This window comes from Tenrec ecaudatus, chromosome 10 (genome assembly GCF_050624435.1).
Source record: "Tenrec ecaudatus isolate mTenEca1 chromosome 10, mTenEca1.hap1, whole genome shotgun sequence".
Classification (NCBI taxonomy): domain Eukaryota; kingdom Metazoa; phylum Chordata; class Mammalia; order Afrosoricida; family Tenrecidae; genus Tenrec; species Tenrec ecaudatus.
This window is the reverse complement of record NC_134539.1, coordinates 139,023,209-139,036,888: the sequence shown is the minus strand read 5'-3', so window position 1 is coordinate 139,036,888 and position 13,680 is coordinate 139,023,209. Positions and strand designations below refer to the sequence as shown.

At 57.7% G+C, this 13,680-nt stretch overlaps 1 protein-coding gene across 6 annotated transcripts; it reads left to right on the top strand.

Annotated features, from left to right (window-relative positions):
* The first annotated feature begins 6,238 nt into the window (after window positions 1-6,238).
* Window positions 6,239-13,611, top strand: ATXN7L3 (ataxin 7 like 3). 6 transcript variants are annotated; one of them, XM_075561934.1, is made up of 13 exons: window positions 6,239-6,475; window positions 7,841-7,951; window positions 8,233-8,365; window positions 8,569-8,740; window positions 8,906-9,003; window positions 9,199-9,221; window positions 9,534-9,600; window positions 9,743-9,828; window positions 10,111-10,179; window positions 10,387-10,430; window positions 10,601-10,672; window positions 10,776-10,933; window positions 11,013-13,611. In XM_075561934.1, the coding sequence occupies exons 2-13, from the start codon at window positions 7,901-7,903 to the stop codon at window positions 11,159-11,161; spliced, it is 1,122 nt and encodes a 373-aa protein (XP_075418049.1). In that variant the 5' UTR covers window positions 6,239-6,475; window positions 7,841-7,900; the 3' UTR covers window positions 11,162-13,611. The 6 variants fall into 6 exon arrangements, with proteins under 6 accessions (XP_075418049.1, XP_075418052.1, XP_075418053.1 ...); XM_075561937.1 differs by having other exon boundaries at window positions 6,240-6,475; window positions 9,555-9,600; XM_075561938.1 differs by having other exon boundaries at window positions 6,243-6,475; window positions 9,800-9,828.
* The last annotated feature ends 69 nt before the right edge of the window (window positions 13,612-13,680 follow it).

Genomic DNA, 13,680 nt, shown 5'->3' with positions numbered 1-13,680 from the left:
TGGTGCTTATCATGGCAGAGGGGGTACCCTTCCCACCTGAAGCCCAGCCCCACCTAAGGTTAGGGATGACTCCTAACTCCACCTAGGCTTCTGACGGGAAGCGGGCTGGGCTGGGCTGGGCTGACTTGCCCTCCAGTTGAGACCTTGGCTGGGGTCCTGGAACTAGCATGGACTAATAGGCACTGTTCACAAGTCATCCTCAATTAGAACCCGTGCTCTTGAGGGTCTCGTGTGCCCACCCCACTGACACTGATTCTATAAGCTCACCAGCATGTTCCTCATTACACCCAGTGGACGGGAGCTTGTCTGTGTCTTATCTTGGTCTGCTCTGCTGGGGTTGGCTCCTCACTCCCCTGTGCTTGGTACATGTCTCCTGGAACCGCTCCACACATGTTGTTGGCAGAGGCTGTTGTTAATCTACCCACTGTGTATTCTCTGGGAGACATGCAGGTCCCTCGGGCTCCAGGGCCCATCTTGATCACCAGCTCTCCAGTCATTCAATCTACAAACCAGGGTGTCAGCTTGATTGCTCGCCCTCCTTCACCTCTACATGATCATGGATCCCTACCCATCCTATTCTAAACATCTCTCAGAACTATCCATCCGCTGCTAGCCCTATTTAAAATCACCATCCTTGCTCAACGTCTGCCAAAAGCCTCTTCCAACGGGGCTTCCTGCTTGCACTCTGGCCCCCTACAGTTCATTCCACGCACACAGCAGCCAAAGTGATTTGATGACTGCTGTTCTTCGAACCATACCCATTCGATTGAGAACCACATTCAGAAGGTCTTAGTGTGGCCTTACCAGGCCAGGCCCCTGCTCCATTCTTCCACTCTCTTGCTCTACTAGTCCTCACTGCTTGTGATGATCAATCACTTCTCTATTCCTCCAACTTGCCGACCACAGGGCCTTTGCTTTTACTGCTCTCAGTCCACAGTGCAATTTCCCTTTTCTCATCCTTCAGGATTCCGCTCAAATGTCACCAGTAGAGATAGGCCTTCCTTGATCACTAAGGACTAGAGAGATGTCCCCTACATTCCTATGCTTATCATTTACTTACCTGCTTCTTCACGATAGTAATTCCCGCACCTAAAATCAGGATCTGGTAGTGACCCAAGAGAGTTGTTGAAGGATTTAATAAACACGACCCTCCAGGCCTCTCTGCCTGCCCCAACTCCAGCCATACTTGCCTTGCATACGGCTGACCCAGCGCACCCTCTTCCAGATCCTGCATTTATGCTGCTTCCTTGGCCTGCGGAGTCCTTCACCTCTCCGCCTGGTTAACTCGGGGCTCCGGGGCTCCGCTTCTTCAAGGGGACTGTTCCTAATCCCCTGACTAGTTCTCTTTCATGCTGCGCCTCCTTAGCAGCCCTTGCCTGCGAGCCTTCACACTCGCACTTGCCTGTGCCACATCAGGCTCTGCTGAGCTGAAAGCTGCATAAAGGCAAAGCCTGCGGATCTCTCTTGAGCAGTGGTTCTCAACCTTCCTCACGCCGCAACCCTTTCAAACCTCATGTGGTGGTGACCCCCCCAACCATAACAACATTGTTTGCCTTGCTACTTCATCGCTGTCATTTTGCTACTGTTATGAATCGGGTAACCTCTGTGAGAGGGTCATTCGACCCCCAAAGGGGTCTCGACCCACAGGTTGAGAACCACTGCTCTAGAGCATGTTGTAGACCCAAGCCTACACCTAGAACCAGACGCATAACATGACTGGGTACATGCCCTAAAAGGTCGCCACTGTGAGGGGCCCAGGGCAAGGACCAAGTCATAGCAGGGCTCAATGGGAGGCTGGGATTGTGAGGGAAAAGCTGGGTCAATGGAAAAGCTAGGGAGGCTTCCCAGTCAGGTGCAAGTGCTTTGGGGCAGGGCATAGGGGACATATTTTGTTGTATGTACAACCAAAAAACAACAACACTGCTGGCTCCTGCACCATCCATCCTCACATTCACGACCACGATTGAGCCCACTGTTGTAGTCACTGGTCTGTCCATCTGGCTGAGGTTATTGTTCACCGACCCTCTACTCTACCAAGCATGATGCCCTTCCCCACGACTGGTTCCTCCTGATAACATGTCCAGAGCTCGTGAGGCATTTATGTAGTGCTGGGGGCGGGGGGGAGTGTCAAAGAGGAGTTCTGACAGCTGCTAGCCACAAGGTCAGCAGTTTGAATCCAGCTGCTCCGCAGGTGAAAGATGAGGTTCTCTACTCCTGTAAAGAGTTACAGTCTCAGAAACCCAGAGGGGCCTATCTACTCTGTCCTAGGAGCCACTATGACTCCGAATTGACTCGATGGCCCTCAGTTTGGTTTTGAGGAGGGGTCAAGGAATTTGGAAGGCAGCTGCTTAGCCAATGGACCGGAAGAGATCTGTATTTGTGGTGACCCAAAATAGGTAGAAATTATGGAACAACATCATGAATATCATATGTAAGAGGGCTTGTTTGGGGACGAAGAACAGAGGCGCCTCACTGGAATGGAGACTTCCCGAAGTCGAGGGTGAGAGATGGAACTAAAAAGGAAAAAGCAGAGACCACACAATGGAGGCTCCAGAAAGCCTGATCTCCCTCCTTTGCTCTAGAATCAAGTCTAATCACTTTCTGAGAGTCTCCACCAGAAGGTCCCACAGCAACCCCAACATAGCCCAAATTAAACTTCTCATCATTCTGTGGCCTGTCTCCTCCTCAGAAGGCCTTATCCTGGTTAAAAGATTTTTAGGGTCACTCTGCTCCTTATTTTACACACCGTTATACAAAAAACTGCTGCTGGGGAGTGGGGAGGGGGGATGAGGAGCTGATACCAAGAGGTGGGGAAGATGAGGAGCTGATACTGAGGGCTGAAGTTGGAAGAAAATGTTCTGAAAAGGATGACAACAAAATTTGTACAAATGTGCTTGACACATGGATGTATGGATTGCTATGAGATCTGTAAAGAGGCCCCAATAAAGTGATTTTTTAAAAAGAAACTTAGGAAAAAAGAAAAACAAAAAACCCCAAACCGTGCTGCATCTAAGCTATGTCCGCACCCACTCACTGATGGACCCCGAGCACGCTTTAACCCTGGAGGCCTGGGCAGAAGTGCGCCAGGTTAGCCATTCCAATGCCTAGCCCAGTGGGCCATCGGGGCTCCTTTGCCAAGGCCCAGGCAAGGAAAACACAAAAATCACAAATCTGCTCCAATAACGAGACTAAAGCCCACAAACTCTCCAGTACACCCGAGTTTTGTGGGATCTGGCTTGCTTACCTCCAGCGGCTCTCCCATCCCCTCCAACATTTCCACCAGTCCCCAGCCAGCTCCCCACTCTATTTAGGTTGCCAAGTGTCTTCTGGGTAACACTGGTGGTACAGTGGTTAAGAGATGGGCTTCTGAACTTCCCAGCTGTTCTCTGGGAAAAAATGTGGCAGCCAGCTTCCATACAGATCCACAGTCTTGGAGGTACGGTGGGACCATTCTAATCTGTCCTATAGAAGCACTAGGAGTCAGAATTGACTGCTAAGGCAACCGGTTTGGCTTGGTTGTAGCGTTCTTCAGGCTCACTGGTGGTGGTGCAAAAGCTCAGTGGTCCCAACTCACCAGTCTTCCCACGGAGAAGAGACCACCGTTGTTCTACGGGAGCAAAGAGAGCAGCTCCCATAAAGATGACAAGCTAGGAAGCCCCAGGGAGACAGTTCTCCTCTGTCAGACAGGACCGAGTACGAGTTGGGGAAATCAGTGTGCACATGTGTCTTCTTGACCTGCCTTAATCTGGTACACTCAATGGGTCGGTTCTATCATCTGGCTTTCCCTGATCGTTTCTGCTTTTCAAAACTCAAACACGCTGCCAGCGAGTCGATTCTGACTCACAGCAACCCCACAAGACAGGGTTGAACTGCCCCTGAGGGTTTCTGAGACTGCAACATTTTCTTCTTTTTTATTAAATCATTTTACTGGGGGCTCATACAACTCTCATACAATCCATACATAGATCCATTGTGTCAAGCACCTTTATACATTTGTTGCCATCACCATTCTCAAAACATTTACTTTCTACTTGAGCCCTTGATATCAGCTTATTTCCCCCTCCCCCTCCCTCATGAACCCTTGATAATTTATAATGATTATTGTTTTTGTCATATCTTACACTGTCTGACGTCTCCCTTCACCCACTTTTCTGTTGTCCATTCCCCAGGGAGGAGGTTATATGTAGATCCTAGAGACTGCAACTTTTTATGAGTAGAAAGTCTTTCTCCAGAGGAGCAGCTGGTGGTTCTGAACTGCTGATGATCTGGTTAGTAGCCCAATGCATAACCATTAAACCACCAGGTCTCTACTCTAAACTCTTCTCAAAAACAAAAATATATCCCCTTCCATCCAGTTGATGTTGACTCATAGTGATCTTATAGAACAGGGTAGAACTGCCCCTGTGGGTTTCTGAGACCCTCTTTATAAAGGAGAAAGCCTCATTTTTCTCCCACAGAGCTGCTGGTGGTTTTGAACTACTGACCTTGTGGTTAGCAGCCCAATGCATAACCATGAGTTATTTGACATCCTCCACTCTCTGACATCCCTTTATGTAGCCACTTTCCCCTGACCACTTCTGAGCCCCATGCCTCCTCTCTCTCTTGCTCGTTCTTAATCACACCGTTTTGTAATTACTTTGCTACAGGTCTGTCTCAAGGGACTGTGAAACTTCTTGAGGAAATACAACCATACAACCGCCTTCCTTCATCTTTGTATCCCAGCACCTGGAACGCGATTGCAGGTCCAACTTGCTGCCCACTTACACTGAGGCCCACTTGTCTTGGCTTTAATCCTCACAACAATCTAACGAGACAGGTACCATCATTTTCAAAGGAGGAAAGCAAGGCATCGAGAACTGCTCAAGTCCACACCATAGACACATTTAAATTCAGATCCGATTCCTGATCTTAACGATCATGAATGTTTGCTTAAACCAAAGAGCCAACGGTGTTCCTAAGTGATGTGATTTACGACTGTCTTTAACTTTATCTCTACAGGAGAGAGGTCTGTCACACACCGGTTCCAGGCACTGAGTAATCAAGACGGAGGCAGCAGCCTGGACACCTACCGCGCCTGGGCAGCAAGGGTCCTTTCGTGCAGGAGGTAAGGGGGGAACTGCGAAGCGGGAGTGCACGGGCACACCCAGGGGCGTAGCATTGAGTGGGAGGATGGGTCGGGCCAATGCCTGCAAGGCTGAGAGGTGGGGGTCCGGCGTGGGTGCCGGAAGCAGGAAAGGCGAGCAGGTGTGGGATCTAAATTAGGATGAGGGCCGGGAGGGCGCTCCGTTCAGGAGGGTTCAGCTCGGCTCCCGCCCTAAGCGGAGGACCCCGATCTCCGGCGCTTTTACATTCGCAGGCCTGGGGTGGACCGACACCTGCCTAGAAACTGGGAGAGCGGAGACCCTTACGACCCCCTTCGGCCCCCTGGATTTTCTACTCTGAGGCCCTACCGCGCCCCACTCTTAACTCCGGCCCCTTCACAGAAGTGGCTACAGTCACGCTCCAGGGTAAACGCCGGGTGAGGGGAAAGGACCGACCGGGAGCCCGAGGAAAGGGCGGGGGAGCCTGGGCCGGAAGGCGTCCCATGCTCGGCTGGGAGCCGGCGCTCTCTTTCGACGCCACCCGCTGCCCCCGCCCCCGAGCCGGTCGGGACGGCATAACGTCTCCGCCCCCAGCGCACCGCGCACCTCACCTTGAACGCCGCCCCACCCACCGCCGTCCTATTGGGCAGCCCAAGGCGAGGCCACACACCGATTGGCCAGGCTGGCCCGTCCAGGCCCCGCCCCCTCCCCGCCCCGTCCGCCGGTACTTTGGACGGCGGCGTGGCGCCCCTCCTCCCCGCCCGGTCCCCGCCCCCTGGAGCAAATGCTGCCGAGCTGCGGCCGCGGGGCAGATGCACGCGCTCGGGCCCTTCTAGCAGGCGCGGGCAGGCGCTGGGCGCGCGAAAGCGAAAGAAGGAAGAGGAAGGGAGGGCGGGGGCGGGGTGTTGAGGAGGGGCGGGAGGAGGAAGAGGAGGAGGTTGGAGCGCGCTCGCGCTTGGCCTCGCGCCCGCGCGGAGGGAGGGGGAGAGGGGCGCGCGCGCGCACGCTCGCGTTCTCGCTCGCTCCATCCATCCATCCTCCGGTCGCGGCACGCGCGCGCGCTCCGGGCTCGCGCCGCACCCCCCGCCCGGGAGAGGCGGTCTGGAGTGGGGGGCGGGGGGAGGGGCGCGCGGACGGCGCGCGGACTGCGCGCGGGCGGGGTGAGGTGAGGAGGAGGAGGCGGCGACGGGACGAGAAGGGAGGGGAAGGGGCCATGGCCGCCCGGTGAGGCGGAGAGGCGGGGGGGCGGCTCGACCCCCCGGCCCCGGGCCCCGGGGAGAGGCGAGGACGGACCGACGGACATGGGGCTCCGGAGCAGCAGCCGCCGCCGCCGCCGCCGCCGGAGGACGCGGCCCTGAGAGGCCGCCGGGCCCCGGCGCGGCCCCCCGGGCGGGGTGAGTACGGGACGGGGACGGGGGAGGGGCCTGCGGGGGGCGGGGGGCGGGGCCCGAGGCGGGGCTTGGGCCCCCTCCCCCCAGGTCTGGGTCAGCGCCCCTTCCCCTCCCCCCGGGCCGACGCGGAAACGCCCGGCTTCCCGGCCCGGCCAGGGCCCCCTGCTTTCCCTGACTGGGTCCCCCCTTGGGCGGGGCAGGGCCTGCCGGGGAGGGGGCGCGGGGCCTTTGTTAGGGAGCCAGGCCCCAGCCCCCCGGACAATAGAGACACCCTCCCGGACTTCTCTCCCAGGCCGGCTGGGGCTGTCGGGCGGGGAAGGAGAGGGGCCGGACGCGTCCCACTCTGCCCGCTCTCCGGGGGTCGGGCTGTCCCGGGCCGGCGCTGGCCTCCGGCAGCTCGGCTCTCCTCCCCCCAGTCGGTATGATGCAGCAGCAGTGCCGCAGGGACGGGCAAGAGCCGAGACTCGGCCTCCCACCCTCCCCAGTGCCCCTGGCTCATTTGTCACTCCCCACCCGACTGGAGGCCGGCAGATCCGCAAACTCGTGCCCTCAGCTGAGAGGGGCCCCAAACTCGGGGCGCTGTTTGTGAATCCTTTTGTGGGGGTTCCCGGACTTTGAGGCTCTTAGAGAGACTTCCGGGCTGGTCCTGAGGGAGGGAGGGAGGGAGAGGGTGGTTGGTTATTTAAAAGACGACCAGGTAAGGGGAGTGCTCCCTCCTGGCATGCCATCCCACGGGACCACCCCCCTCTTGCCCACAGTGGCTGGAAAAGGCCCTCGCAGCTAGGCTGCTGGGAGCTCTGCTCCCTTCCTGTGGCAGCACGCGTATTTTCAGGGAAGGCAGAGTGGGGCGAAGGTGGTAGGGGCCTAGGGCCATTCCTACTTCTGGTAGCAGTACCCCCCCAAGTGGACATCCCGGCTGAAAGCAGAGGTGACCGAGGAGAGCCTTGAGGGAAGGGGGTGGTGGTTATTTAGGAGTCTGTGCAGTTCTCTGCCACACCCTGTGGGTTTGCTTTAAGGCCTTAGAGTTCCTTCTCCTCCCCCTGCTGCATTGCACCATGGGTATCAAAGAGGGGTTTGAGTTTTGGGGACCAGGAGTGAGCTGCTGCCTCCTAGAGAGCCAGCTCTGATTGGCAGTAGGTCGTCTCGAGCCTGAGCTCAGACCTGGGAAGGACAAGGCTGTCTTTGGGTTTCCAGGCCCTGAACGACCATTCAGAATCTGTGAGCCTGGGCCTTGGGGAAGGGTGGCTCCTGGTGCTAGGATGAAGCCAGAGGCTGAGGGGCAAGGGGGTGGAGGGTGGAGGTAATGGTGATCTTCAGAGGTGCCCTGGACTCATACCAACAACCCCACCCCCCACCCCATGTGTTCAGCCGTGTTGCCGCCCGCTGTGCTATGAACAGTCAGAGTGCCGTCTCCACAAGAGTTTACAAATGAAAATGGAGGAAATGTCTTTGTCTGGCCTGGATAACAGCAAACTAGAGGTGAGGGCTCCCCCACGTGTGCCTCTGCTTCTGTCTCTGATGTTTCTGTGTGGCGCTAGCTGGCCTCCACACCAAAGAGGAATTTGGGTAGTCAGCTTCATCTCCTCAAGGGGATAGCCAGCCGAGAAGGCAGGGAGAGTGCAAAGTCAAGATGGAGAAATGGCAAAGAAAGCCTAATTTCTGGTCAGGGTGAGGTGGCGGGAGATGTAGTCGGTGAGAGTCTCAGTCAGTCCAGTGGGCGGTGACTCTGATGATGGATGTTCGTTCTCCCCTGGGCCCAGGCCATCGCTCAGGAGATCTACACGGACCTGGTCGAGGATTCTTGTTTGGGATTCTGCTTCGAGGTACACCGGGCTGTGAAGTGTGGCTACTTCTTCCTGGATGACACAGACCCTGAGAGCGTGAAGGACTTTGGTGAGCTTCCTGGGCAAAGGAGTGCAGTCTCGTCTTGCCCTGGGAGTGCCGCCGCCGCCACCTCCTCCTCCTCTTCCTCCAGCAGCCCCACCACGTACAGACCTGGAGCTTAGGGCCTTTTCAGAGGCCATGGGACCTAGGGTGGGGACCATGCAAAGGAGTCCTCTGCTCCCCCCTGATCACCACACCTCTCCTGTCCCCAGAGATCGTGGACCAGCCAGGATTGGACATCTTTGGACAGGTTTTCAACCAGTGGAAGAGCAAGGAGTGTGTTTGCCCCAACTGCAGCCGCAGCATTGCCGCCTCCCGCTTCGCTCCCCACCTGGAGAAGTGCTTAGGAATGGGTCGGAACAGCAGCCGCATTGCCAACCGCCGGTGAGGGCCCGTGCCCTGCTCAGGCCAGAGCCGCCCTTCCTGTGTGGCCTGCCTGCCTTTGGGGGCCCTGGAGACCGTTGCAGGCTGCAGTGGGTGGCTGGCACTTGGCTCTGCTCTTGAGTCATAGGTAGGCCTGGAGCCTTGACCCCCTCCTCCCCTCCACAGGATTGCCAACAGCAACAACATGAACAAGTCAGAGAGTGACCAAGAGGACAACGATGACATCAACGACAACGACTGGTCCTATGGCTCGGAGAAGAAAGGTGTTTGGGGAGCTGGGAATTTGGGGGCCCTTGGGGTGAGGTGAGCAGGCAGAGATTGGGTCTGCAGTGGCCATAGGTCCTCATCCTGAATAATGGGGGAATAGGGCAGGCAAGGTGTGGGGGTAGTCTTTCTCTGGCCCCAGATGGAGAGCTAACTCTGTGCTCATTGTCTCATTGTCCCATTGTCCTCCACAGCCAAGAAGAGGAAATCTGACAAGGTGAGTGCCAGGCCAGTGGGAGCAAATTGGGGCAGAGGACAGATCCCCTCCCCTTTGGGCAGGGAGTCCTTTCAAGGGGGTGGGGGTGGGACTCTTGCCTCCAGTCTGAGGTCATGAGGGGGGCCTCTCTGGGTTTGGGAGGAGGCTATCTGGTGGGCAGGAGGGCCACAAAGGCCTGGGGGTCACAGGACTGGAGTAGACAAGTCTAGCGTGTGGGTTGTGGGGAGGGGCAATTTGAGGCTGTTTCTTTGTCAAATCTCTTTTCCTTCCCTGGGTTCTCGGCACCCCCTTATCATTCCCCTTTCCCCAAAGCTATGGTATCTCCCATTCCAGAACCCCAATTCCCCTCGAAGATCCAAGTCTTTAAAACACAAAAATGGTAAGTGGGGGCTAGGCAAATGGGATGTCTCCTGGATCTCCTTGTGGGGAGGGGGAGAGGCATGGAGCTTGGGGGAACTAGGGAATTGAGGGAGGGCCTGTGATCCTTCTGTCACCCCCACTTCCTTTCTGGTTATTTTCAGGGTTCTCTGTCTGTACCTCTGCATCAAACACCCTTCCCCTTCTTTTTTCTTCTTCAGGGGAACTTAGCAACTCGGATCCTTTTAAGGTGAGGACAGGCTGCCCCTCTCAGGTGTCCCCTTCCTGGTTCGAGGTCATTGGGATTTGGACAGGTGGGGGGGCAAGCTCGTTATGGACATCTGGATGTTTGTGTTCTCCCTGGGCCGCCCCTCCCACCAAGCACCCTCCCTCCAATGTAGGAGGGGGTGGGAGGACCCTCCAGGACCACTGCTGGGTGGTCCTGGCATCTTCTCACTTAGGTGAGGGGCTAGGACAGCCTGCCACCCCTGTGCCTGCTGCCATTTAACCTGTACCCATGCTTCTCCCTCAGTATAACAGCTCCTCTGGGATCAGCTATGAGGCCCTGGGGCCAGAGGAGCTGCGCAGCCTGCTTACCACGGTGAGGGCCAGGGTGGGCCCTGGGTGTGGGGTGTGGGTGGGGTGTTTACTCTCTGGAAGGTAGTTTCCTGGCCCACAGTGGCCTGGGACCAAGGGGCCCTAGGGGCTGTTTCTGTGTGGCAGTCCAGCCTTTGTGGCAGAGGGACTGGGTGGCAACTAGTTGGGGCTCCCTGCCTTTTCCCCCCTCTCAACTCTGTTTCCTTTCCAGCAATGTGGGGTGATTTCGGAACACACAAAGAAGATGTGCACGAGGTAAGCGTGGGGATCCTCTTGCTCAGACCCCTTAGATCTGAGGGTTTGAGCTGTGAGCCTCCCTCCCCCTTCCTGGGCTCTAACTGCCTCCCTTCCCTGCCCCCACTCCTGCCTCGGCCCCTGAGGGGAAGGGGCAGCGCCTGAGTTTGGTTGACCTGCTCTGGCCCCAGGTCCCTGCGCTGCCCACAGCACACCGATGAGCAGCGGCGAGCTGTGCGGGTTTATTTCCTCGGGCCCTCAGCGTAAGTGAGCCTCCAAGTGGGGTGGGAGGCAGAGAGAGGGGCATAGGAGGGCTGGCCGGGCGCCCTGACACCCCCTTCTTTGCCCTGGTCTGCCCCTTTGCAGCGTCCTCCCAGAGGTGGAGAGCTCACTGGATAACGACAGCTTTGACATGACTGACAGCCAGGCCCTGATCAGCCGGCTCCAGTGGGACGGCTCCTCTGACCTCTCACCCTCGGATTCCGGCTCCTCCAAGACCAGCGAAAACCAGGGATGGGGTCTAGGTAGGGGAGACCTTCCCTCTCCTGCCCCAGTGCTATCCCCCCGCCCCCCAGCTTATTCTTCACCCCTCTTCCTTTTCAGGTACCAATAGCTCCGAGTCACGGAAAACCAAGAAAAAGAAATCCCATCTGAGCCTGGTGGGGACAGCCTCCAGCCTGGGCACCAATAAGAAAAAGAAGCCAAAGCCACCGGCCCCTCCAACGCCCAGCATCTACGATGACATCAATTGACTTTGGTGCCAGGGTTAGCCTATGGCTGAGCAGAGCTCTCTCCCAGCCCCACCCAGGTGGCAGAGCCTGGCCAATGGACAGTTGCTGGGGGTCTGGGCTTGGGAAGCTTGGTGGGCCAGACAGGCAGAGGATCCAGTTATGCACCCCTGGGGGGTGGCAGGGTCCTCGGCGAAGGAGCACGGACCCTCGGCATGCAGGACTCAGACCTGGACACGTCATGCCTTGGACATCAGTTTGGTGGGGAGGCAGTTTTCCTATTTATTCTGTGAGTTACTGGATGTCTGGCCAGGCCAGGGGCCTGGCCTAGGCACTGCACCCGGGCACTGCCTGCCCCCCACCCCAGGAACTGGACTAGGCCCTGCCGAGGGGCATTGTGGCTCCCTCGAGGCTGTGGGTCGGAAGCTGAGCCTGGAGGGGGCTTCGCCCAGCCGCCCTCAGCAATGTGAATGGGTCCGGTGCTTGGAGCTGAGGGGCAGGGCTGGGCCGTGTCCTGTCTGTGCAGAATCCTACCAGATGCCCCCATTCCTTGGGGTAGGCAGGCACAGAGTGCTGTCTGCTGAGGTTGGTGTCTGGAACTGGCCGCCACCTCCCCTGCCCCTTAGAGGGGCAGCCCTTTCCCCTCAATCCCCATGGGCCTCCTTGGCGGCAAGAGCTGTCCTTGTGTTGTTGGGTGCCAGGAAAGGCCCCCCCCCCCAGCCTCTGCAGCTGTGAGAAATGGGGTGGGGGAGGACAGGGAGAGGGAGCAGTGTATCAAAATGACTCCCCCCTGCCTTTCTTCCCTGCCCCTGGGCTGGAGAGGAGTGGGGCCCCAAGATGAGAGGGAACGGTGCTGCTTTATTTGAAATGTTTTCTTACCTCATTCCCTGCCCCAGGAAGGGGCCCAGCCTCACCCTCCTGGGGCTGCCCCATGTTCCTCCCACCTGCCCCTGCTCTCCTGCCCTCCTAGGGCAGCCCAAGTTCCCAGCTGCTGCTTGCCACCCCTCTCCTCCCTGATCAGCTTCAGTCCCTCGCCATGCTCCTGCCTCCGAAGCCTGCCCTCTTCCCCCTGCCTTGGCCGCTTTTAAGTTATTTATTCCGTACTTGTGGTTTGGGGCTCCGGGGGAAGCCAGACCCTGTGCCTCCCCCTCTACTTTGGAAGAGGGTGGGAAGAGGGTGTTCTCTGCTCTGGGTGGCAAGTGGAGGGGCGTCATGCCTAGGCGTTGCCCCACCGCGAGCCGATCATGTCAGTGCCCGCCTGCTCGGACTACATCCCTGCGATGTACCACCCACCTCACGCGGGCACCGCTACTCCAGGAGCCGAGCTGGAGGACCACGGCCTAGGCTGGGAGCAGAGCCGACTGGGTGGAGTAGACCCTGAGCCATGTTCCCACCAGCCACCGCACTGGCTGGACGTGTCCCTGCCCTCCTCTCAGGAGGAACCAGCCCCATTTGGGTAGCTAGTACCCAGGACTAGTTGGTCTGACTCGGGTTAGGGACCCTAAGAGAGGGAACAGGTAGGCCGATGGCCAGCTGGAGCCCCAATCTCACCCAGATGGTTGATTGTGGCTGGCACCTGGTTACAAATTAGTTTTTAACCCAAGAATTGTGATTATTTTTTAGGAAGCCAAACCTGTTTTGGCAGCAGGAGTTAGGGTAAGTCCCGGGGCCTGGGCTTCTTGGCTCTTGACCCTGTGTAGCCTTCTCCCTCCAGGAGAAGCCAAAGGGAGAGGCAGCTCTCAGGCGGCCTCCAGCCTGCTTCCAAAGGAAGTCTCCGGAGTGGGGTGAAGGTGGAGGAAGACCAGGGGGCCACTCTCCCCTTGGAGGCAGCTGCAGCTCAGGCCCTAATTCACCCTTTCTTTCCCCTCTGGCTTCTTCCTGTCCCCCTCCTGGTCGGAGGAGGGAGAAGTGGGAAGTAGTTTGGGAACTGGTTTGTCTACATCGACTTCCCCATTGTTCCTTGGCCCCCCCTCGGGACAGAGCCCCCTGCCCAGGCTGGATAAGAGATGGGCTTGGTCCAGCAGGGACCCTGAGGGAACCACCCCCTTTCCTTTTGGGGAGAGCGCCCCCCCCTACCATGTAGTTGAACAGGGGCTAGGAGCTCCCCACTCCCCTCCTTCTGAACAGCAGGCTGTGGGTTTCAGTCCCATCCTTCCCACCCCAGCTAGGTGTCGTCCGCCCTGTATCCTATCATGTGTCCGAGTGTGTGTGGGGGGGTTCTGTACTAATTTCCATGGCCGGTGGCTTTTCCTCCATGCATCACTCCCCCCCGCATGCCCAGGGGCCACCCGCCTGGCATTACCGCATGCTGGGGTCATTGGGGGAGGGGGGTGGGGCTCACGCTGTCCTGTGGTCTTGAGATTTTTATTTTTGCATATGTAATCCATCCTGTACAGGTAGCTAACTTTGTAAGCGCTGTGTATCCCCCCGCCCCCATGGCTGCTGGTGTAAATAAACTGCATCTCCCGTTGGTAGCCGGGCCTCCCCACCCTCCTTACCCAGCTGCTTGCTGGGAGAGAGCCAAGCTCTGCTCTCGTCACAGA

Excerpts from the sequence above, each read along its gene's own strand:
- ATXN7L3 (XM_075561934.1), top strand. The coding sequence starts at position 7,901 with ATGAAAATGGAGGAAATGTCTTTGTCTGGCCTGGATAACAGCAAACTA. Across the intron at positions 9,222-9,533 it reads AGAAGAGGAAATCTGACAAG|CTATGGTATCTCCCATTCCA; the intron begins GTGAGTGCCAGG and ends CTTTCCCCAAAG. Across the intron at positions 10,934-11,012 it reads AAACCAGGGATGGGGTCTAG|GTACCAATAGCTCCGAGTCA; the intron begins GTAGGGGAGACC and ends CTTCCTTTTCAG.